Genomic DNA, 25,370 nt, shown 5'->3' on the forward strand with positions numbered 1-25,370 from the left:
CCCTCACCTCGCTGGCGCCACCCTCTCGCAGCAGCTTGATGATGGGCGCGATGGTGTTGCCGCGCACGATGGAGTCGTCGATGAGCACCACGCGCTTGCCCGCAAAGTTCTCGGCGAGCACGCCGAACTTCTTGGCGACGCCGAGCTGGCGCAGGCGCGTGTTGGGCTGGATGAAGGTGCGGCCCACGTAGCGGTTCTTGCACAGCACCTCGACGTACGGCAGCCCCGACTGCGGCCACGCACGGACGGGCACCGGGGGCTTGCGTGTGTGCGCGTGTGTAACGTGAGCGTGCGTGCGTGAGCGCAGCGATAAGCGCCCTGCGCTACGAACCCGACGACTCGAGTTCAATTCCCGCTTATGGCCAACACCAGTGATGATTATCTGAACCGGTCCTGGGCCTCCCCTAGGTCGACTAAGCCTCAAATGAGTACCTGGTGCAGTGTGTAAACATTGCCACTGGGGAGACAAAATCGGTCGGGCGTGGTGCTGGCCACCCAAATGACTCAATTTGGATTAAACATCGAAGTGGTCACCAAGATTCCCTCGACTGCGCAAGCTTAGCAGGACCCTCCTGAGAAGAGACTCGGCAAGGCTTTCGTTTTCCCAGGTAAACAGGCGCAATAATAGTAATATTAACGATAACGCACGACACCTGCGTGCGTGCGTGCGTGCGCGCGTCCACCCACCTCCTGGGCGTATCCCAGCGCGGCAGGCGTGGCCGATTCCGGCACGGCGCTCACCAGGTCGGCGGCGACCGGAGCCTCCGTGGCCAGGCGCTGTCCGCAGCGGTGCCGCACCGTGTACACCATCTGGCCTGCCGGGTGGGGGGTGGGGGGAATGGGGACAGGCGGAGTCACCCCGAGGAACTGGACGGCGGCTTGCGCATGCGTGCGTCTGAGCTTGTTTAACAATCGTGCAGAGATTAGCGCGCTGCGCTACGGACCCGGAGAATTGAGCTATCCTAGGTCGACTCGGCCTAAAATGAGTCCCCAGCGCGGAGAGTAAACATCAGCGCGGGGGAGACAAAGGCGGCGAATTGCTCCAGGCAGTGTGGACGAGGGGGCGGGAACGAGGGGTCAGGGCCAACAGCGCTGGCTTCGCGAACGTCAACAATAACAGACGACGACGACGGTGGCACTCAGCTAAGAGGATCACGGGGTCAGAGCCGGACAAACACGGCCGCCCTCTCCACCTGCGGGGTCAACAGCATCACGGCAACGCCACCAAGCGAACGTCAACAACGGCGCTCGAGGGAGCGGGTGAGCGAGCTAGCGGCCGACATCTCCGGGCCGGCAGCCACAATATTTGCATTCCATGGCGAATGTAAACAAACACGATCAATTTTAACGTGCGTAGCTATTAATTATTTTTTTAATAAACGACGCAAACGTTTCCTTCGTCCTGCGGTGCGCCACCTACCCTCGAAGACCGAGTCGGGCCGGGCGAAGTAGACGTACTCGAAGATGCAGAACGCCGGCGGGTCGGCGTGCGGCCGCGGAACCACGCCCAGCGAGCGCACCCCGCCCCGGCTGATCGCCACCATCTCGCCGGGACGCACCTCCTGGTAAAACCTGCGCGGCACGAGCGTCGTTAAAGCGGCACGCGCGCGCGAGAACGCTTACGAGGCCGCGACCCGCGCCACCAAATTCTTGACCCCTGACCTCTGACCTGGCCCCGATCGACTGGAAGCTGCAGGACTCGGAGGAGACGACCCAGCCCTCGGTGTCACCCTCCACGTTGGTACCTGGCGAGCAAAAAGAAAGAGAGAAAAATCACGCATGCGCATTAATTCTGTAACGCTTTTCATCCTCGGAAGTGTTTGATTCGCGATGAAAACGTTACAAACCAACGAGACCAGGTCACGTGGCACATGACGCGCAACTTCTCGAGAGGACGTCGCGCGCACCATGACGTCATCGCAAAGCGAGGGGAGCCGCCGCACACCTTGGCTGCCAAGACAGGTCCCCGTTTCACCGCTGGTGTTTTGTCGACAAGTTCTGGCTGCTCTCACGATCAATGTGTCCGTAATAGCAACGCAAATTTGCCCAAAAGTTTTGTTCGCAGTGCGTCTCAAATCGCTGTCCCCCCGTGTTACGGAATGTTTTCAACCCACGTGCGAAAGCGCTAAATAAACATGGGTCTAGTGTTGCGATAGCCGAGCGGTGGTGGTAGCTACGTACGTGGCCTGTAATCATGCGCTGTTGGGAGGCAGCGAGGGTTGGCGGATCACCGCACCAATGTACCCTGGCTCACCAGGAGATGGCAGCATAGCAGAGCGTGGCGTGCAGGGGTGGGGAACGTCTGGCCCGCGGGCCTTAATCATTTGGTCTGTTCCAGGGGCAAGTTAATGAAATGTTTGACCAAAATAACAGGCTAATTTTTCAGTTGTTCATTTTGTATGGCCCACGAATGATGTTATAAATATCCAAATGGCCCTTGGCAGAAAAAAGGTTCCCCACGGATATCGTGTTTCCTCCTCGCATGCAAGGGCTTTCTTGATGTACTCTGGTTTCCTCCCGCACGTATCAACACTCATCAATTGGCTGAAAACATCCAAATACAAAGAGAAACGCAGAGTTTGTGAAATTGCTGTTGGCGTCGGCTCAGCGTCTGGCTGCTGCCGATGACTTCCAGCTGGGCGATTGCGAGATGCGATTTGTATAAACGACGACACCGACGCGATAGAAATTTAACCCGTAACATTATTATGAAAAACAGAAATGTACGTTTGTTGAACCTCTTTTGCACTGTACGTAGCCAATCGTGCTCACCGGAGGTGTGGGAAGAGTGGTGGTTGGGCGCAACAGCACGGCGAGCCGCCAGTCAGCCGATCGCGGACACGTTAAGCTCGCGACCGTAATTAAAAGGACTTTTTAAAGCCTGCGAAAGCAATTCACTTTTCGCACAGGGATTAAATTGAACTGCCTATTGCAAATCGCTACCCTACTTACAACGGAGACGGACAGATGCCTCAACCAAGCGAGAACCCGGTAAGACTAGAAATCTATTTTTTGCAAGGGATGCGTTTTTTTTTTTATTGCTCTGGCCTAACAGCACGAGTCGAGTAACGTGAGCGTGGGTGAGAAAGGGCACTCGTTTAGAGTGGGAGCATGGGGGGGGGGACAGAGCCGGGGCGAGCGTGTGGAGTAAGGGTGCGCGTGATGTATGTATGTTGAACATCATTCTCTAGGACCATTGGAGACAGGTTTGTAATGGTGGGTGGTCGTGGGCGGTCGTGAGCGGCCGTGTGCGGTCGTGGGCAATCTTGTACGATAAAAGATGATGGGCGGACGCACGCACCGGGGGAGGACATGCACGAGGGGGGCACGAGTTGGCCCAGGCAGAGCGGCCGGAGCCCGTAGGGGTCGCGCACCGCGTAGATCACGTCGTCGTGCATCACGAGCAGCGAGTAGGCGGCGCGCGTCTCCTCCATCAGGTTACGGATCCTGCCAGGGTGGCCGCAGAGACGCCACGGGTGAGGTGGGCGGGGTCGAGCATCGGGTAAGCGGGGTCAAGGGTGGGCTAGGCGGGGTCAAGGGTGGGCTGGGCGAGGTCAAGGGTGAGGTGGGGGTCAGCCACGTTTTAGGACCCAGGTGCCGTACGCGAGTATTCGTTTATTAAACATTGACGATGATGTCATTGTGGTCGAGCGAGAGAGATGTGTTGAGCGAGTGAGCGGGCGAGCGGGTGGGTAAGCGAACAAGTGAGCGATGGCGAGCGATTGTGCAAGCAAGCAGGTGGGCGAGCACGTGACGGCCAGGTAACGAGCGTGTGGGGGGAGCGAGTGAGCAATGGAGAGTGATTGAGCGAGCCAGCTAGCGTGAGGGTGAGCGAGTGATGGTGACTGGGCGAGCGAGCAGGAGGGCGATTCAGGGTGAGTGAGTAAGTAGGTGACTGAGCAAACGAGTAGAATGAGTGAGCGATCGAGCGAGTGGGTGAGTGAGCGAGTGGGTGAGTGGGCGAGTGAGCGAGTGGGTGAGCGTTGGGTGAGTGAGCGAGTGGGTGAGTGAGCGAGTGGGTGAGTGAGCCATCGAGCGAGTGGGTGAGTGAGCGAGTGGGTGAGTGAGCGATTGAGCTCCGGACAGCGAGCGAACATTCGACATTGGGTGAGCGATTTGGTGAGCGAGCGAGTGAATGAGCGGACGAGCGCGCGAGTGAGCGAGCGATGGCGAGCAATTGAACGAGGCGAGCGATGGGCAGCGAGGGAGCGAGCGAGCCGGCGCGTGGGGCCCACCGCTGCCACCCAGTCGGGCCCGTGTGGCTCCTCTCCGGGCGGGGTCAGCGCCAGCAGCTGAGTGATGAGTTCGCTGTCCGAGGTGCTGGACAACCCCACGCCGTGACGCAGAACCTGAGCTCACAGAGGGTGGGAGGGCACGGGGCAGTGGGGTGTGGGGGGCGGTTGGGGGATGTGGGGGGGGTAAGGAGTGGTGGGAGATAGCGTAATATGAGATTTAATACACAACATCCGGCTCAGAATCTGAATATTTATTGATACTGGAGGAATCCGATAAGCTATAAAGCTCTTTTTCACAGTCACCCCCTCCACGATTCCACGCAAGTCTAAGGGACGTCTATACATTCTGTAGGCCTCTATGTAGGTCGATGGATCGGTAGGTTAAGTCATTGGGTCTCTGTGCTAGTCTATTCAACTATCTGGAATCTCATCCGGTTAAATAAAGGACACTGTATAGGTCTTTGGGTGTCTATGGAAGTGTTTGGATCTCCCTGTGTAAGTCTGTTATTATGTGCCTCTAGTTTGACGTGAAACAATGCAGACCTAAAACCACCGACGATTTATTTCATCTGCGTTGAATATAATAGCGCCCCTAGTGGCTGTAGGGGTCACGTGAAACAATTGCCCGCACACAGGGCAACGTCGGGAATTGTCAACAAACAACCCTTAAATGTTCACCAGGTCGACTCACCGAGTGGCGCTCTTATTAAGTCATCTGAAGACCACAGCAGATTTAACTTTTCTTCTAAATCGAACGACGGATTCTGTTCTCCGTACAATACCAGCCAAGTTACAACGACTACGCTGTACACGCGGCCGACTGATTGGCTGCGACCCCCAAAACCGTCTGTCGTCACCCACGTATTGACTCTCTTTTATTGGGGATTAAAGTCTTAAAGTATTTTGTTCACTCCCCCTACCACCACCTCTGGCCACCACCACGGCCCCCACCACGGCCACCACCAGTCAACGCGAGTGAGCGAGTGGGGTTGGCGGAGACGCCGCACGGCAAGAATGCGGTCGCGCACGACGGCGAGATGGTCAACGCCGCCAAGCTACGCCGCAAGGTGCCCCCTCCCCGGGGGAACTGGGGGGAAATAATGGACAATGAAAGATAATAGTTGCAGCAGAGACATACACACCACAATTGTCCCCCCCCCCCCAAACAAGGCGGCGTTTGAGATGGCCCCCCGCCTTTGCTTCGTGATGCTCAGCATATTTTTTAAATGCGGGAATAGGCGGCGATGCGCATCCACGCCCATTCGGTCGCGACCGCGTTTGCCAACAACGGCACCGATTCACGATTAGAAACATTCCGGCGACGCCTGCGGTTACAGTTAAGAGTTGGCGCAAAGCTCGGGGTTACGGCTGGGCTATGGATTAAGGCCGCAGCTCTTGTATAGCGGGGGGGGGGGGGGGGGGGCGGGGGAGTTGGGATCAGTGGGGAGGGGTGGGGGGCAATGGGGGATTCGGTTCTAGATCAGGCCCTTTATAGTGGTCACCGGCGCGGTACCACCGCCGGTACTGCATCAACCGCCGGGGCCCGGCTAACCATCGCCGCCGTTAGGGGTTTGATCTCGATCGGCGGGGGCGGTTTCATCGCGGGCCCCCCCACCGCCCCACTGGCACACGTCGTCCAAGCGCATTTTTTGGCGCGCGTCGAGGCCGGGCCCGAGCCCAACTCCACCCGCGTCTCTCTCTCCCCACGCTCCCCGACGCGCTGGGAGACCGGCAGCCAGGCACCGCGTCTAAAAGGGGCGCTTGTAAGATTTCGGTCGACGGGGCCAAGCGACGCGCGTTCGCTAGGATGGGGGGTGGGGGGTGGCCAACGCCAGATTAGCGGGCCAGTAGCGCGCCGACGATCCCTGGGTTCCAGAGACAGAGCCAGACGCACGCAGCCCTGGAGTCCATCCCAGCTGCGCGAGCAACGCCACCTCGTCAGGAGGTCTCAATCACGGCAAACTGCTGACGGCTCAAGAAACTTGAAACGCGCCCATCGCGGAAAATCTGACGAATCGGGGTAAAATTCGGTCCAAGCCCAGAAAAAGAGGGGACACCGTTTCGCCAGCAAGCGAGCCAACGGCTTCGCGTCTGCACAGCGCGGCACCGGCTGCAACGTAGACCCTCGCGAGGAGAGATTTTCTTAACCAACATTTGCCGAGGCCCCGGGCACAACAGCCGAAAATTCAGAGTGGCCGGCAAACAACGGCACCGGGCTGTTTGTGGCTCAAGTCGGAGAAACGGGACCTGGCCGCCAAACGCGGCAAAGCTTTGCTCGGATTCACCGATGCCAAAAGCGGCGCGAAAACAACGGCAGGAAGACTGCGGTGGCAGGGGGTGGGGGCCGCGGTGCTGGGGGGCTTCGACGGTGCAGCAAAGCGGGGAGAGGAGTGCTTATAGATTTACATATAATCCATACAAGTTCATAGCTCAGTAGGATTTACCTGGGAAGATAAAACGATTTATTCGTAGAAAATTTATTTTTTCAGTGATTTGCTTCCCTTTCCTATACTTTGCACTCCTATCGTATCTTGTAGTGTCTCTTGTTGAACATTCTGACCCCGTGTCCTGACCGGACATCTGTGAAAAACATCTTTATAGCTCATTGGATTCCTCCTGCAGTATAAAGAAAAATTCCGATGCTTCTGAGATCTCTGGGAGGTGGGGGCAGGCACCTTGCGGCGCAGCTTGGCGGCGTTGACCAGCTCGCCGTTGTGTGCGACCGCGATCTTGCCGTGCAGCGTCTCCACCACGAACGGCTGGCAGTTGAGCAGCTCCGAGTGTCCCGCGGTGGAGTAGCGCGTGTGGCCGATGCCCAGATTGCCCTGCCGCAGCTTGACCAGGTCCTCCTCCCGCACCACGCTGCTCACCAGGCCCATGCCCTGCCGGCCACGGTGCCGCGGCCGCAACCAGGGGGCGCACGCACCGCAGACGGCAATGAGAGCGAGCGTCGACCGGTGTTGCAGCAGGGGGAGGGGAGAGGTAGGATGCGTGTGGGGGGGGGGGGGAAGGGGTGAACCGAGCCAGGAGACCGAGAGATAGAGCAGATAGACAGAGTAGAGGGGAGGGAGCAGAGGGATGGAGGGACGGAGGGAGGGGGGGAAGCAAGGGGAGGTAGCGGAGTGGAGGGAGTGCAGGGGAGGGAGGGAGCGGAGGGGATGGAGGGAGGCGATAACGGCGGTGGCGGTGCTGGTAATGGTGGTTGTTGAGGCAGTGGTGGTTATGGTAGTAGTGGTGATGGTATTAACAGCAGCAGTGGTGGTGCTGGTGGTGATGACAGGCTTGCATGCTTGAAGCAGTGTTTGTGGTAGTTGTTGGTGGTTGTGGTGCATGGCAGCAATAGTGGTGGTAGTTGTGGTCATAGCAGTGACACGCGCACTTGCGAGCAAACACACAACACAAAGACAAAGTTCGCCTGCTCGGGCTCATGCTGTTAGCGAGCACCTATTAAGGCTGGCACGGCATCCGAGGGGGTGGGTGGCCAACACCGCGCCCGGCGGCCCTTGTATTCCCAGCGCTGATGTTTACACACCGCACCAGGTCCTCATTTAACGAGGAACTTGAGTCGCCGGGGTCAAAATGCAGTGCAAACCACTGCGCCACCGCTTTCCACACGCACACGCACGCACACGCACGCACGTAAAGACACACACCCCGCTCACATGAAAGGGGAAAAGTCTGCGGATAATTAAGCGGTAATGACACCGCCGCCGCTAACTTTGGCTTGTTCTTCGATTATTTTTTTTAACTCTCTCTCTCTCGCTCTTTCATATTCGGCGAGCGTTCGCGTGAGCCGCTCGGATCGCGGTACGCGGGGGGAGGCTGCGACCCGCGCCGGCGCCGCCGCCACCGCCGGGCGTTCCGCAAGCGGCCACCTTGTGCGTCGTGAATCGTGGCTGGGTCGCCCCGTTGCTCGTGACGATGCCGGCGCTCTCCTGGCCCCTGCAAGGCAGCACGGGGGAACGCGCGATGCAGTCACAACCCCCGCCAACGGCAGGAGAGGGGGGGGGGGAATAAATAAATATAGAAACGTATACACGCGCAAACACCAACTAGAAAACGGTTGTAGTTTCCAGCTCCGCGATTGCTTATTCAACGCTGCCGCTGCCAGGAAGGATCTCTTGACTGTAATAATAATGATAATCATTTACATGTTCATCCAGGGAGAGCCACACAGGGTCCTTGCTGCTACCGCCGCCGCTGCTACGTCCGGCGTTTACCGTTAAGATGCTTTCAACCGCGAGTTTTCAGGAATCTCCGCGTGATCCACCAACCTCCGCCTACAAAAATGTACCGTCTCATCGCCGCCGTGCACCACAGAGACGAAGGCGACATCCGTTCCTACGCCTTGCGCGAGGAAGCAACGCTCTATCCCCGTACAGATGGAAACAGACGGCGATCGGTCACGCTTGCCGTGCCGCCTTCTCCTGGCAACCTCCTGGACACCCCCGAGGAAGGGAACTCAAGAACCAGCGTCACCCTTCGTCTCTGTGGTGCACGGCGGCGATGATACGGTACATTTCTTTAGGCGGATCACGCGGAGATTCGCGGAAACTCCCAAACCTGCTGGGGGCTGCTGCGAGGTGGCCGGGAGACGGGAGCACGGCGAGTAGGATTTGTAAATCCATCTGTGCGTGACGCATCTGCTTCCCAGACTAGGACTTTATCTCTGTTGGTGAGGCTTCATTGAGCTTCGCAGCTCTGGTACAAGTTGGCAGTTACAGCACATTGCAGTTATCAAGAGTTACACAGAGACCCGTAGAGTTACACAAAGACACGGAGAGATACATAGAGACACGTAGAGATACATAGAGACCCATTGAGGTACAAAGACACCTGTAGAGTTACATACAGATCCAGAGTTGCATAGAGACATGCAGAGTTACATATGTTTAAGCGATCTAAACCAAAAAAAACTATTATGGCTGTTGGTCGCGAAAGCCTACGTGTTAAACTACATCGAGTAACTCTACGGGTCTCTGTGTAACTGCAGAGTGATACAGAGACTCAGACCCCAGCCCAAGACAGCGGTGGGAGCTACAGAACATCGCATGGTGAGAATGTGCAAACCAACCAAAGCAAAAACAAATTTGACACACGAAGCCCACGCCAGAACTCACTTCAAACAGGACAAACAACCGCTGCCTTCTAACACACAAATCAACAACGGTGCGCATCAGAGAATCCCGGCGCAGACGTCCATGTAAGTAAACCGTGTACACAGCCGCAGACGCAGCACGGCTTGCTTACAGCATTCATATCCAGATTGGCATGAACGGACGAGAGCCACTCTGCGTCCCAACAGACAACCGAGTGGATAACAAATCGAAGATTACATCATTAATCTGCTGCTATGAATCCATACGAAAGCAGAAGTAGATTCCGATTGGTTGGGAGGACAGTGCAGAATTTGCCTGCCCCACAAGAGAAGGCCCTGGAACCGGTCGGCTTCCTTGGCCGCCCTCGAGGGCTTCCTCTGGCAACTCCAGTCTCCTCCCTCGGGAAATCAAAACGCTCCCGGGAATGAGGAGGAGCCTTGAGACTCAGCGAAGGGTTCCCGAGTACATGAGCACCATCGCTGTTAGCGCCACACCATTGGGAGTGTGGAGGCTTTGGTGGACATTCCACATTCTTATGGCAGGGACTAGTACCCGTAGGACGGTCTACGTTGCAACCAAAGTGGGTACTCTCAATTTATCGACCTCACGGAAATGACGACACTCTGATCGCGAGACGAGTGCTGCGGCATGGTGATATCCGTGGCCACACAAACATCGTCGATTCACTCCATTTGGGCGTTCATGTGCGTGTCTGACCGTGCGTGCGTTCGCATCCCTCCGCATTTAGCAACATGCTTTTAAATTATGTAGATTATTTGGCTGCGATGAATCTCCACAAAAGCCACTTCGTTGAGCTATCATTTGTAACCAGGTTGCGTCTGAAGATGAAGAAGCTATATAGCTCGGTGGGCTTTACCTGGTAAAATAAAATCGTACTTTTTTGTGCGATCCGTTTACCTTTCCTCGACTTTGAACTCCGATCGTGTTTTGGTACCGTTTGTTGTTGTAACGTTCGGACCAAACCCGACTGGACAGCTGTGAAAAAGAGCTTCATAGCTCATCAGATTCATCCAGGATAAATAAATATTCTGATGCCGAGTGTGTGCGTCCTACGCATTTGCCTATGTTTGGGCACGTGTTTGTGCGGGTGCGTACGTGTGTGTTTTGGTGCTTGTGTGTTGTGTGTGCAAGTTTGTGTCGGCGTGCATGTGCGCATCCGCGTGTGCACATGTGTGTGCTTGTTTCAGTGTGCATGTGCACGCATTCATGCGTGCGCGTATTTGCGCGCGTGCACGTATTTGCGCGCGTGCACGTTTTTATTTGCACATCCGTTGGCGCAGTGGAAATAGACAAATTCGCTCGCTAGAGACACCCACATTCAATTCCCAGCAATGGCAACGCCACAATTCAAACCTCACGACACCGTACCCTAGAGGTCAGCGGGGGTCACGACCTGTGCGGTACGTGGGCCATGTCGCACCGGCTATCAAAACCTACGTTTGAAAATAACATGCCAAGTTCTGTGAATTTTTTTAAAACAAATTGTAGCATCTGCAATGCTTCCTCTCTGCTTGCGGATCAGCAGTGGTCGGTGGACAGCAGCTTGGCATTCACTTCCCCTAGGTCTACTCAGCCAAAAACCGCACCCCCGATGAGCACGGTTGACTACGTATGGTGCAAAAAAAGTTCAACACATACGTATACATACAAAACACGTGCTCATTCCCACGAGCCAAACGACACTGCCGGTCGTAAGCGGAGACGGCAGTGGCACCTGCCTACCGAAGAGGCACTCTCTAACCGCCGCCGTCACAGCTGCTTGCCGACGGTGAAAGCCGCCTTTGTGTCCCTCGACTCTTTGCTTTGTTCTCACGGACGGACAGCCAACGCGCATCTCGGCGCTCTCCGTAGCGGCCGGCACGCCGCCACCGTGAAGTTCACCGGGTAAATGTTACTCATCAGGAGAGGGAGGCTCGCGGTGGCAGCGGTGGTGGGAGGGCGGCGGGCGGGGTGGGGGGGGGTGCTGCTGGGGGGAGCGCGCTGGCTCCTTACAAGCGTTTCACATTGCGGCTCGCGCACAACGGACACCGTTTCACCGTTTCACCGTTTCACCGTTCGTGTCCAAGCAGGGGGGGCGGCCGTGGGGGAACGCCGAGCCGCGGCGCGCGAGCGCGTCGGCGTCGTCGCGAGCGAGTGGACGTGGCCAGCTGGTGGGCGAGTGGTGGAGTGAGCGATCGGGTGGCGGTGAGAGAGAGAGAGGGAGGATGCGGTGGGGAGATGGGGGGGGTTGACGGTGATGTGGTGAGAGAGTGAGTGGATGGGGTGGGTGACGTGCGGAGCGAGTCCCTGGGCATCTTGGTGCCGCTCGCTCACTCGTTCGTCCTGTTCCCGCTCAAATTTAACGACCGACCCGGACAATTTCGTGAATTGTTATTATTTGATTATTTATCAATTTGACTGAAGGATCAATAAATAAAACATTTTTACGCAGTTCAAAGAGCAGACGTGAATACATTGCAATAGATAGCAATCAACAAACACCATTAACGGGCACAACCGCGAGCGGTCCGATCCACCCAGACATGTAACGCCGCTCCCTCCTCCAAACGCCCACTCAACGTCCGCTATTTAACCGAGCGCCAGTCGAGGACCCCCCTCTATTGTACGAGCCAGACCTCTGCTCAGCGCAGGTTACATAAGCGCAGCAGTAATTATTAATCTCCACTATTTAGTTGCCAGTTTGCGACCAAATTTGACATTTGGGCTGTGACACAGTTAAATTGAAATCCACCGTTTGCAAATGCTACCCATCCGCCCCCTCCTGCCCTAATCCTCTTTTTTTTGCGAAGTAAATGAATAAGTACATTTAAATGCACAACAGAGAGCGGGGCGTGCGGAGAAGTCCAAGCCCTGCACGACATTTGTCGAGCCGCTCCGCACGGACGTGAATTAAGCGCAGCTCGGGTAGGAGTCCGAGTAAGGGAGTGGGTGACCAAAAAAATAAAATACAAAGTTCCGCAGTGCAAAAATGCAAGACACCGTGCGGCGCCGTGGCGGGAGGGATTACGAGCGGGCAAAGCGCACAGAGCCCCAGGTCGCGGCAGCCGGCGACACGAACGCTATTTTGTTTTACTGATTCAATGTTTTATTATTGTTATATATGCCACCTAGAAACAGGCGGGAAGGATACGACGAGATAGAGGCTTCCACGTGCGTGCAAAATGCAACACGTAAAGAGTGCCGACGAGCAGGAGAATGATGAATGCATAAATAGGCGGAGGGAATAAAAAAAAAAACGGAGGGCAAGTTTACAGAATATTTTATTTCTTTCTGATATATAAATCCGTGCTGGTGCAGGATTGCATAACAAGCCCCCAAGACGGATTACATCATCGCGTTGTGTAACAAGCCACCGGTGTAGCCTATTTCTGATTTGGCTTGCAGAAATTGGGGAAACGAACATTTTCCCCGCCTCAGGATTTCTCGCCGACTGCGGCAAACGCCCCGCAGAGGCCGCCCTCGCTCTTCACCGCGCGTACCACCGGGCACCGCCGCCGGCGCGAACCACTACCAAAACTCCCGGCACCGAACCGTCGATTTTTAAAAATTCTTTCGGGGGGAGATATCTGCGAGCGCGGGTTGAACGCGACCAAAATCGCGTCGCCGCGCAGACACGCGGAGGAAGACGAAAGGGCCGCGCGTGCACGCCACGACAAACACGCGCGCGGGTATGTTCGGATTAATTTGGAATCACCGGCGTCGGCGGTGGCGCCGCCGATTTTTGGAGACGCACGCTCGCTCGCTGCCACTTGGCGCGTGCCACCCATCAGCTGCCATAACGCACGCGGAAATTGCCGTTGTGTAACTCGGCGACTGCATTGTTACGTAAGCGCCGAGATGTGTGGCGGCAGAAGGTGTGCGCCTGGGGAAGAGGACGATCGTGGCAGGGTCGAGCGCCGTGCCGGCGGGCAACACGCCCCGCGCACACGCACACACGTACGCACGCGCGACCCAACACAAACACGTGTTACACAACGGCCACGTTACACAACCGAACACACAACAGGCGGGTGGCCCGGGTGGGGTGGTGGTGGGGGAGGGGGGTAAGGGTAGGGTGGGGGCACGCAGGGTCCCCCCCCCCCCCCCCCGCCGGTCACGGAGGGGACGCGTGCGATCGTCCGTGCGTCCGCTTGACCGTTCTTTCCTGGGGCGGCCGATGGCCGCAGCGGACGACGGGAAGCGAGAGCCATTGTGGCGCCGGTATCACCGGCCGTCGCCCGGTAAACCCCCCACCATTCCACTACCACCCCTTCCCGATGGGTGCTGCGATCGAGGGACGGTGGCACCGAGCAGCCGGGGACACGCTCGCAGCCAACCAGAGCGGCGGCAAAATTGTCTAAATAAATTTATAAAGTGACGAGGCTGTTATGCAACCCGTTAAGCAGGCAGGGCAGCTGCGGCCAGGCCGTTATATAACGGGGCGCGATCGTGGGAGATGGCCAAGTGCTCGCTCGGCCCACTTTAGCTATTGATACTACCCCGAGATGAAGAGCGGCGGGCGGTGGGGGGCGGTGGGTGGGCGGTGGGGGGGGCGGTGGGTGGGTGCTGGGGGGGGGGGGCGGTGGGTGGGCGGTGGGGGGGGCGGTGGGTGGGTGCTGGGGGGGGGGCGGTGGGTGGGCGGTGGGGGGCGGTGGGTGGGCGGTGGGGGGGCGGTGGGTGGGTGCTGGGGGGGGGGGGCATCAGGCCGACGGGGGCACACGAGATCGGAGCGGGGGAGAGGAGGGTTGGACGGGAAATGGGCACAGCGGTCAGAGGACTCTTGCCCAGGGTTCAGCATCGTGATCGTGAATAACCGGCGTCTTGTTCTGCCCGGAGGAAGAGCGCCAGTTTCTATTTGAGCTCAGAAGGGGGGGGGGGGGGGGGAGATGCGGGGGGAGGGGGGGCATTGCAATGCCACCGAGTGCTCTAAAGCTGTCGCCGCATGGCGCAGAGGCAGTGTTCGGTTTTCCCCCGAACCAATTCCACAAACGTGGTTATTTGGGCCACATGCTAATTTACCCGGACTGCGAGTCGCCCAAGCTCAGGGTGACGTGCCTCGCGACGACAAATGCATGTTCGTATTGACTTTGGCAACTAACCGGTCCACGTGTGCCCATTTCATTATTGTCGATATAAGCGTGGGTTTTGCGTTCGGAATGCCCACGGCCATCTCTGTGCGAGGGCGATGGTGACAAAGACAAAGATCCCTCGTACAGCCTGAACAGACTGTTAGCGAGTAGCACCTATGAAGAGGCAGGCACGAGGGGGTGGGTGGCCAGCAACACGCCCGACCGCTTTTGTCTCCCCAGTGGTGATGTTTACACACCGCACCAGATTAGTCGCGAAGTGTGCTAACCACGACACCACCGCTCCCCGAGGGCGATTGTTACGCACATCTCACACAGACATCGACCCACACGCACCCATATACCCGTGAGCACGCGTGCGCACACACAAACTCACACGCATGCACCCACACTCGCGCTCATGTACGCATCACACACAAACACATACGTGGCCACCCACATCCTACCATCCCCGCACCAATACACACACTCACACACTCACACGCCACAAACGCACCGACCGACCCCCACCTCATATACCCGCACACACGATCCCACGCATGCACCCGCACTCACGCCCGCACCATACACGCGTGCCTAAGAACACACGAATGGACTCACACGAACATACCCGCGCACACTCGTGCAAACAAGCACCCACTCGCGTACGGGTAGATCCACTCACTCGTGCGCCCACCCACGCAACCAGTCACACACACCCGCACACACACGCACACTCATGCACGGACCACACATGCAGTCACCAATGCACGAACACAGCCACACGTACTGCCTCGCACACACACACACACACGAGACAATGATCCCCCCCCCCGTATAGCCTTAACAGACTATGGGGAGTTCACCGATCGGCTGACCCCGAGGGCGGCGACCTGGGTTCGATTCCCAGTCGCGGCCAACGCCAGCGACGACCACCCCGAGACCTTCAGCGAGTGCCTGGTGGGGTCAACGAACATCACCACTAGGCGTGGTGCCGACCACGCCGCCGCCTTGTGTGCCGTGTTGAACCCAACAGTCTGTAAAGGCTCTTTATGTGGACTCGCACACACCCCTGCCGATTCGTACACACACACACTCAAACAACAACCGTCGTTAACCACTAAGTAGCGGTGAAGTGACCACGGAGTTTGTGCCATGCTAGGTGCACTTTGAGGCCATGTGAAGTGTCGAAGGCCTGCTGGCAGGTCATGGGACAGACCCAGGTGCCATGGGTTGACTGAAGTGATTGGCAGATGCACCAGCTGTACTCCCTCCCGTGCAAACTTTCTGCGTTTTAGTTGTCAGCGTCGCTCCTATGCCCTCCGTTGTTGCCGGAGAGCGGAGAGCGAATGCCTCCAATTCAAAAGCTCAAACACACACACACGCCCCCGCTGACTCACACACACACCGACACGTACACACACACCGACTAGCACAAACACGCACCCACCGACTCACATGCACACACACACGCGCCTACCGACTCACGCACACACAGACACACACACCGACTCGCGAGCGCACACACACACACACCCCCGTGAGCGTAACGCCGCTCGGAGCCCGTGCCAGGGGAACAGCGCCGCCGCGTCTCCTCCAATGCGTGTGCCAGCGCTGCCCCCTGCCTGCGCCGCCTGGCTCCGTGGCCACGGCGGACACGTCCCCGCGAGGTGCGGCGTGGCACGCGGCGCCCAGACACCAGGCCGCGGCGTTGAGCTCGCCGCCGCGATCCTCTTTTAAAGTGTTGGTGTGGAGTCTTAGTCCGGGTCTTTTTATGCGAGTCCTAGTCTGTGGGTCTCACGTCGTGACGTTACGAGTCAACGTTTAGGACGGTCGCTGGGATCGTCCGTGAGTCCGGGCCAGATATCTCGCTTGTCGATACCCCGAGGAGGTGCCATCACTCGAGTGGTGCCATCCTCTCTCTGTAGCCAGTAACGGCGAATGACGTCATGGTGACTTGAAATTAGTGGGGTTATTGCATAATTCACTCTCTTTGTGCGTGTAAACGAATGGGTACGACTAACATCTTGCTACTCTTCGGTTGTACCGAGTTTTGGCGATACATGGCTAGCCAATTACCATGTTTGGTCTTTAATAACAACGCAAAGTTATCTCAGTCTGCATCTTCAGTCAGGCTCGGTAATTCCGTCTCGCCATCACCCGTTGCTGGGAAGTCGTGATCATCGTCACGCATGGCGATTCCCGTCCGCTCTTAGTTCATTGTTGGCCAAAAATATTTTAAAAACGCTCACCGGATTCATATTTTCGCCGCTAATTTCATCAACGAAATAAAAACCATACGTCATGCGGTTTAGCGCCTGGTTTTGATACTTCTATGCAAGCCAGAGTCCTGCTCGAAACCGATGATCTTGTGACACATTTGTAGCATTGGCCAAATAGGTCGATGGACTGGAAGAAATACATTCCATTTAACGTGGAAAGACAGGCCTTGTTCATTCAAAGTGAGAAACGATGACTGTTATGCAATAAAATTCCATGAGATTGGATTCTTAATACATAATCAAATTACGTATTACTATTATGCAATCACATTTTATTGCTAATGTCATTTGATCATGTGAAGTTAACATGTAACAATTATTATCCAACCACATGTAATCCAATTCCACGGCATTGCATTTCTATCATGGAATCGGACTACGTGAGGTTGGAATACTAATGTAATGAGATTACATCTTGCTATTATACAATCTAAAGGCATGCAGCAGGACCACCAAGATGAAATCAATACCAGGTAAGACCCACTGAGCTATATCGCTCTTTTTCAGAAGTGACGTGGCCACAAATAATCAACGAAGAGGCTTAGCGTGTGGAAATGCATTGCAGCCAAACACTCGAAACGCGTGATGGCGATTCTAAATGTGGAGGCGAAAACCACGTGACCACGGGGAAAACACACAAACTCCAAATATACAGCCGTCAGGGTCGAGGTCGAACCCACGTCCTCCTGCATACCAGGTGAGGTAGTTAACATCTGCTAGCCACTGTGGCACCTCAGCCTGCACTCCGTGACACCAACTCACTGTGCACTCCGTGGCCTTGCCAGTTGAGGGCAGTGACGCGGCCCGGCTGTAGTGCTGCGTTCGCTGCTTGCTGTAGGGGATCACGGTTGGAATCCAACGGCCGCCCCGATTAACAACGCGGTGTGGAATTAACCGCGATAACAATACTACGCGCCGTCTGCTTCACTCACGGTGGACACTAAAGATCCCGTGACATCATTCGCAAGAGTAAGGCCGTTGTGTGCCGGCGTTAGGCTCGAAATATATTACTCAATTGGGATCACACGCACACAGCAGCGATCACCGTCCCCTACTGGCGGACCCATGGCCCAGGACAATTTCGCAATTGAGGCTTGTTCCGGTCGCTTGATGTGTCTCACCCGGGATAAACAAAATAAACTTGCATTCCGTGTAAATGAAGACTGACTTTTATATTTCTTCCTTCCCAGGCGGGTGAATTGTATGATGGAGAAGCGATAGCGCCACGGTTCATATATTTTAAGTTCTCATCCTTGCATTAGAATATATAGAGCAGTTCATATTTTGATGGCATCATGTGGTGATGCTCCATCACATGGTTTCAATCTATTACACAGTGAATATTTAACTGAATATCGCAATATCTGTCAGAAAAATCGCAATTAGATATTTCCCCCAAATCGTTCAGCCCTCCTGACCAGTATGGTGAGCGGTATAATTTTATTTTTTATCTTCTCGCAATGTGCGCCGCAGTTTTGCGCGTTGCGGACAACAACAACAACCGTCGTCCGCCGCCAAGTGGCGGTGCCGTCACCGCGGCGCAGGTGCCAAGCTAGGTTCACCTTGAGGCATTGCGCTACGAGTCTGGTGCAACATGTGATCAATTCCCGGCCACGGCTAACATCAGTGGCTCGGAGTGATATCCGAACTGATCCAGTGACCTCCAGCACAGCACCCCCCCCGCCCCACCCCGCATCACTAACCGGCGCTGACTAGCGTGGTGAAGTACGGTCGATCAAGCATGCCTCCGTCTGCCCCAAGTGGCGCGGGGAGGCTTTCTTGCCGCAGTGGCTCAACACAGGGCCGTGCATTGTTACGGCCGCATTTAATTATTTCAAAATTACATAACGCGAGCCGAGTGGCGGGCGCGTTAGCCTCCGCGCACGCCCATGCCCGCCGCGTCTTAGCGCCAGGCAATCACCGTGGGCCCGTGTTGAACTTCTACAGCACCATACGTACACAACCGTGCTAATCCGAGGTGCGGAGGGGGGTGGGGGGATGCGAACTCCGGAGTCTGCCAAGAAATCCAGTGTCACAAGCAAACGCGCGCAGCCCTTTGTCAATCCACTGCAGGATTGAGGCCTCATTGGGACGGGATTTTCCAGGCAACGATCCCTCTTCAAGCGGCAAGTTCTAACATATCACGATGATGCGGAGGGCGCATTTGGGGGACGAGAGGTGAATTGAAGGGGCTCGGGAGATGAGCGACACATTGCCTGTGATGTACCGATGTTATTCTTATAATGATCCAGCCCTCTGATCCGTATTTGCTTTTGGATTAGGCCATGCAGTATTTTTATGCCAAAATTCTTGACATTACCTCCTCCACCTTTTGGCATAAAGACCACGACGTTGCCTAACAACAACAGAGATTGTTGCGTTAAATGCCACCACCTTCTGTGAATCCACTGCCGAATGACGAGAGCCTCACTGAGCGCTGTCTGTTGGGGAGTTTGTGCCATCGACCATACTTCACCACGCTGGTCGACGCGAGTTGAAGGGCAGGCGTGACCGAGCAGCGGATCAGATATCGCCCCGAGCCACTGTTTTATAACGCAGCGAGATTAGGGGCCATCCATTCAGTGCGTACGCATGCAAGGGGAGGGGGGGGTTAACCCAAATGCATTCGCTTGCATATGGGGGGGTCTACTGACAATGTACGCATAGGAAAGGGGGGGGGGTGAAGCCTCGATAATAATTTGTCTACATTGGCCTTCAAATGAGTTAGATAGTCCGACGGTAGACTATCTATTTGCTTCAATACGTCAATATTATTCATCCTTGATCGTTTCTGCGTGGATTAAATATCGGCCATTCTTTAGGATTTGGGGGGGGGGTGCGTCAAGTGTACGTACGCAGGTGGGGGGGTGTAAAAAGTCCGCGTGCGGACAGGGAAGGGGGGGGGTCAAGGTTTGACAGATTTTTGCGTACTTACTCAATGGTTTGCCCCTAACCGCTGTGCCACCGCTCCCCCACCGCCCCCCCCAGCAGCTCCGTATTTGACTTGAACACGAGTCAAATGATGACGATTGTCGATCAGGTACAAGGGGGATTACTCTATGATTCTTTCGGTAAAGTCACGTATAAAGAAAAATAAATTAAATAATAGCATACGACGTTTCAATTGCAACACAGGCAATTATCATCAGGTACAAATGAAAGAGAAAACAAGCGTAGTAAACTTAGAAATATAATGCAATACAACACAACACAGAGAGCCGGCGAACATAACAGTCAACACCCTACCTGGTTGATTACGTTCTTCCAAAGATTGCAAAATTTGACGGAGAGACAAAACACAGACACAGCGACACAGACAGACACATAAGCAGAGAGAGATAACACGCTAATTTCTCTACCCCCCTCCCCTCTCTATTTAAGGCCTCGACACAGAGGCGTTGTTTCTCTGTGTGCCTATGTGTTTGTCTCTCTGTGTGTCTCTGTGTCTCTCTCTCTGCTTGTGTGTCTCTCTCTCTCAAATTTAGCAATCTTTGATTGAACGTAATCAACCAGGTAGGGTGTTGACTGTTGTGTTAGCCGACTCTCTGTGTTGTATTGCATTACATTTCTAAGTTTACTAGGTTTGTTTTCTCTTTCATGTGTACCTGATGATGATTGCTTGTGAGCACTGGTTCAGATATTACTCTGAAGCGCTGATGTGAGCCATGGCAATGACTCTAAAAGCAGTCCCCTAACCCCCTAACCACTGCGACACCGTTCAAACCGCAAGCTAAAAAAAACAACCGGCTCTTATATTGCATGTGGTACCATAAGTTATGACCTCCTCGACCAAAAACCCTGACACCCCCCCCCCCCCACGAGAACTATCACGATTTGGGTTCGCAATCCGATAACATTTGTCTCTGCGCGCATGGAATCGCATTGCATGATCGCACGCTAACAATCCAGTGGGAGTTTTTTTTTTAAGCCATAAATATTTTAGGGAAACGGGTTTAGGTCACTAGGGGTGCTATCACTCCTCACCTAATTAAACAGATTACTTGGCAATGCTGCTGCTGCTGCACCATTGGCAGCGGTGAAGCACAAACAACAAGACAGCTCAACATGTTCGTCAACAACAACAACGCCGCCGTGCGTGGCCTTACAAGGACAAAGACGGTACGGGCACTCGACCTTCTTCACAGCACACAGACAACTCCCCACCAAACTTGGCAGGACGGAAATTAGCGTCTGGGTATCACTTCCTGCCACATCCTGCCGCCTTGGGGGAACCACAGTGATGATGTCACACCGCCCATTCAAGGACCCACAACTGGAGGACATTTTCATAATTTTGGCAACTTGCCTGATGATGATGAGAAATAAGAATAGGTTTTACCCTTTCTGGCAATAAAACAGGTGTTAAGATGTTCAAACAGCAAATAAACACCTTTCGAAGCGATCATCATCATCATGATGATGATGATGCTGTGTTAGCCGACTCTCGCTGTAACTTCATCATCATCATGATGATGATGATGCTGCTCGCTGTAACTTCCAGGGAAACGTCCGGATTGTTACATTGTGTGTGGATCGCTCTCCAACAACAACACACCGGTGGTGCTGCTGAAGCAGGAATAACTTGGCCACGTTTGTTCATCACGTGACAACTTTACTGGCTGTGTCGGGTGGAGGAGGGCGTACGACACGACCTTTACTTAAGTGATCTGGCCAAAAAAGAAAATTGTGAAGCATACGTACTAATTTAAACATCTTACAAACTCGACAAGGACCCTCCAGAAAAATTATCTTGAGACTCTTTTTTGTTTCAGGAGAGGTCTGCTACACTCATGACGTTTGCCCCAATTCCCCTTTTTAAATAATGAATTATTTTGCTCTGCGTTGGGAGGAAACTGAGGAAACCCGGAGGAAACCCACCGCGCACCACCGCACATAATACGAGGGGATTCGCTCTCAGAAATTCCGGGCAGATAGATTCACGACTCCATTGCTTTTGTGCCGTACGGCAATACCTCGATACGCGTATATATTCCATAAACAAAGTTTCGGTATAACGAGATCGGGCGCATTCGGGCATTATTCGGTCGCAAGCAACAAATACCATCCTCGTCATCGGCCAGGATCAATCCACTACTGGACCAAGGCCTTCCCCCAAGCCGTCACCATGGCCACCAAACATAACGGCATAGGACAACTGGTGCGGCACTAGACAGTCCCTCCAGAAAAACGCGATTATGCGATCGCAAGATTCCACGCAAAATCAGCCAAAGTCCGCATATTTATGCGGGGGGCGCGTTTTTTCAAATACGCCGCACTTTCGCCGCATAAATTGCAGATTTCCGCGCGCAAAATATGCGGGCTTGCATGATTTCATAATCCCCGCATTTTCGTTGCAAAAAGTCACATATATCTTAGCAGAAAGTTGAAAAATGTTGCGTTTACTTCACACAAGCGCAGCCATTTCCCCTGTTGCCATGGGAACGTTATGAAGTGTTAGAGGCTACGTAGTTAGTTTTATTCAGGAGTTAATGCAACTTTACAGTTGTAAGATTGCACTTTTTTGTTAGTAGTATGTAAATTTACATTACTGTAAGACTGTACTGTTACTGTATTGCTTACGTTACTGTGCGCTGAAAACACTTATTTTAACAGAAGATGTCTGTTTTGTATAGCTACCTCTGTAAAACAGGAAGCACACATTTTATTTTTTAATATTTTATTTATTCATTTTTACAGAAGTTGTAGCATATTCATTTTGTAAAGCTACAGAACTTGTTCGACTCAATGTTTTGTAAGTTTGAGCCATCTGTTTAAGGTCTGAAATAAAACAAGATGAGAACTTAAATATTCCCAGCACTTTCTGTGATGTAGTATGCTTGCTTATCATAGGAAGTAATAAGAAATGACTCTTTACATTAAAGTAGTAGCCTAGTGAATAGGGTGTTGGGGGAATCACTTTTTTTCTCTTTTTCATCAAACCGCAGTTTTTGCAAGTTCCCGCAATTTAATCGCATAAAATTGCATAAATATCCCGCATATTCCATCGCATTTTTTAAGAAAACGTGCCGCATAATCAACGATTTTTGCCCGCAACAATCACCAAAAAACTCCGCGTTTTTCTGGAGGGACTGACTAGACTACGCTGCCTGTTGTGCGTATTTGTATTATTTTATTACCTCCATTCAACAGGGACGTTTAGCCTCTGGAGGCTCCGCCCTTTCTTTCTTATGCCCCGCCTCCTTCCTCTTCATGGTCCGCCCCCTTACTCGTTAGGCCGTACCCCTCCAGAATAGGCCCCATCATCTATTCCCTATTTCGGCCCCACACCTATCCTTTTCAGGACCCGCCCGTCTTCTATAGACCATGCCTATCTCTCTATTGAAGCTCTGCCACCACCCCCCGCCCCCAACACAGAGTTGGGCTGATTGGGTAGCCTTGAGGTCGGTAGGCGGTGAGCAGGAGGGGGGGGGGGAGAGTGCACGGCCAGCAGTAAGGGTGGATCGGCTTCACAACGCCAACCAAAGTCTCTCTTGGCGCAGCAATATTACAACAATCACTCTGGCTGCGATTAGCGAACTGTTACCATCAATGCTGACGCTCACAATTCACTCGTCGAATCGCGCGAATGAGAACCGAGGAAATGAGAAGCCGGCGCCACGTTCCGAAGAAACTGCATCGAAAGAAAATCGCCCTCTTCTTTGCTTCTTCATCTTCCAATCCCCTACTCTTATATCCCGCTCCCCTCGCTCTGCTTCCCCCCATCCCCTCTACTCATTACTCCGTCCAGCTCACGGCCGGAGAACATATGAACCTCCTTTTGCGCGCACGGGCCTGGAGAAACCGTCCACCCTGGTTGCCGTTCATTGCCGTGCCACCGTAAAATATATATATAAAAACTAAATATATTTTAAAAATGTGCGTTGCCATCGGTGGGCTTCACCCCAACCCTCCGACCCGACCTCTGACCCGACCTCCGACCCGACCCGCTTAGGCCACCTGTGCTGCAGCGCCACCAGCCCCAGCGCGATGATGTGAGCCACGTCCAGCTGGCTCGGCCACTCGCCCTGTGCCACGCAGCCGAACACGCCGCACGCCTCCCGCAGTTCCGCCTCGTCGCCCGCCTGCTCCGTCCATCCCCCGGCGTCGGCGCCATCGCCCATCGTTCAAGCACTGTGGCTGCGACGCTCTGCGAAAAGACGAGGAGAAATCCCATCGTGCAGGGCGGACAAGAATTGGGTGCTCGCGGTCGCGGTGTGTGTCGCTGCTCGCGAAGAGCGGGATGGCACGACAGGGGGAGTCGTGCCTGGCGTGCCGCCGAGTCGTCCTCTCTCTCTCTCTCTACAAGGGATTGAACACAGTGCGGCGGTACCGCGTTACAAATTGACATCATCATTACCATCATCATCGCATTGCATGTACAATGCTCGCAGACTTGACCAGACCACCAGCTCAAAGAGCTGAATGTGTGGCCACTTTGGTTGTTGTTGTTCATCACCACCACCATCGGCAACTGCCGAGCAATGCTTCCTGCAAAGTCAGAAATGCTAGACAATGTCCTTGATTTGTTTAACTCGGAGAGTGCCACCTTGCTATGACGTCTGGATTTAGAAACACTGCAGTTGTCGACAAAAACTGAAAAGTGGCCCAAAGAAGCATGGAGAGAGGCGCACGCTTCGAATTACACCCAGTGCGGAAGAGGACCACGTGGATTGGAGAACACGCACAGGGTAAAACACAACATTTTGACTGTCGATAAATGAGAGGGGTGCTTGGGGGCAGGACAATGTCACTATTAGGGGTGGTAGATGCTCGAGACTTAACGATGAAGTGTCTGCCAAGAAAGGCTGACGTTTCAGGCGATGGTCCTTTTTCTGAAGGAAGGTCAGAGAGATTGTGGGGCCCCGAATTGTGTTCATGAAAAAAAATGCAATAAGGAATTGTGCTCGCAGCGATGTATTTACAAGCACACATTTAAACAAACCTCATTACCGTGTTCGTAAACACTGCCTTGTAACGGAACCGTAACATTGGTGTGATCATGCTTGCACTTGCCTTACCGCGTCTCAAAAACTTACAAGGGCCCTGCCAAGATGTCGCAGTAGGGGGCGGTGTTGCAAAGCGATATCCCAACAGAGTAATTTGCAGGTAATTATTTTCTTGCGTTGGGTTGTTTTGGCCAATGCGGAGATACAATGTACTTGTTTTTTAGCTGTGGAATAAAACCGGATAAGCCGCAGGAAACCTATGCAGAATGTGGAGAACATACAAACTGACCTCACTTAGATAACCCCATCTCACACGTGTAGTGACATATGACGTCACTACCGTGTTGGGTCTGTTCGCATGACGTCACTGCTATGTCGGGTCAGTACGAATGACGTCACTGCCGGGTCGTGCAGTGTGGAGGCTGTTGACGAGTGCCAAGGGGCTCGTGTCAGGCCGTGGCACTCTGAGTGAACACGACCGGACACGTGACCGGATCGAGGTGGGGGCCAGGGGCCCCAGGGGGACCTTGGGGGTCACGTGGTCGGGGAGCAGAGCCTTCTCGAGGGTTCGAGAAGGCGGGCGTGGCCTGGGCGTGGCCTGCCACGCCGAGGCGCATATCAGCGGGGCTCCGCACGCAGAGCGGGGCTGTTCGTGTGCGGGATGAAGACACCTCGTGAAGACAGAAGCCTCAAGTCGTCGTGGCCAAGCAGAAGCACTCCTCTGGCTTGGCCACGTTGAGTA

At 54.4% G+C, this 25,370-nt stretch overlaps 1 protein-coding gene across 6 annotated transcripts in view; it reads right to left on the bottom strand.

Moving 5' to 3' along the window:
• The window catches only part of PPAT (phosphoribosyl pyrophosphate amidotransferase), a 40,936-nt gene that overhangs the window by 3,941 nt on the left and 11,625 nt on the right, over positions 1–25,370 (bottom strand). For 3 of the 6 annotated variants that reach the window (XM_061552511.1, XM_061552509.1, XM_061552510.1), the window contains exons 2-5: positions 23,640–23,829; positions 8,111–8,177; positions 6,911–7,117; positions 3,446–4,349 (exon numbers count right to left, since the gene is read on the bottom strand). In XM_061552511.1, coding sequence (XP_061408495.1) covers positions 3,573–4,349; positions 6,911–7,117; positions 8,111–8,177; positions 23,640–23,803 — 1,215 coding nt within the window. In that variant the 5' untranslated portion in view covers positions 23,804–23,829 and the 3' untranslated portion in view covers positions 3,446–3,572. Of the gene's footprint in view, positions 1–7; positions 230–687; positions 816–1,420; positions 1,573–1,669; positions 1,746–3,301; positions 4,350–6,910; positions 7,118–8,110; positions 8,178–23,639; positions 23,830–25,370 lie in introns of those variants that run through there. The other 3 variants (XM_061552507.1, XM_061552508.1, XM_061552512.1) reach the window with 2 other exon arrangements.

The sequence above is a fragment of the Lethenteron reissneri genome, chromosome 16, assembly GCF_015708825.2.
Source record: "Lethenteron reissneri isolate LAM-NWPU_2019-01 chromosome 16, ASM1570882v1, whole genome shotgun sequence".
Taxonomy (NCBI): domain Eukaryota; kingdom Metazoa; phylum Chordata; class Hyperoartia; order Petromyzontiformes; family Petromyzontidae; genus Lethenteron; species Lethenteron reissneri.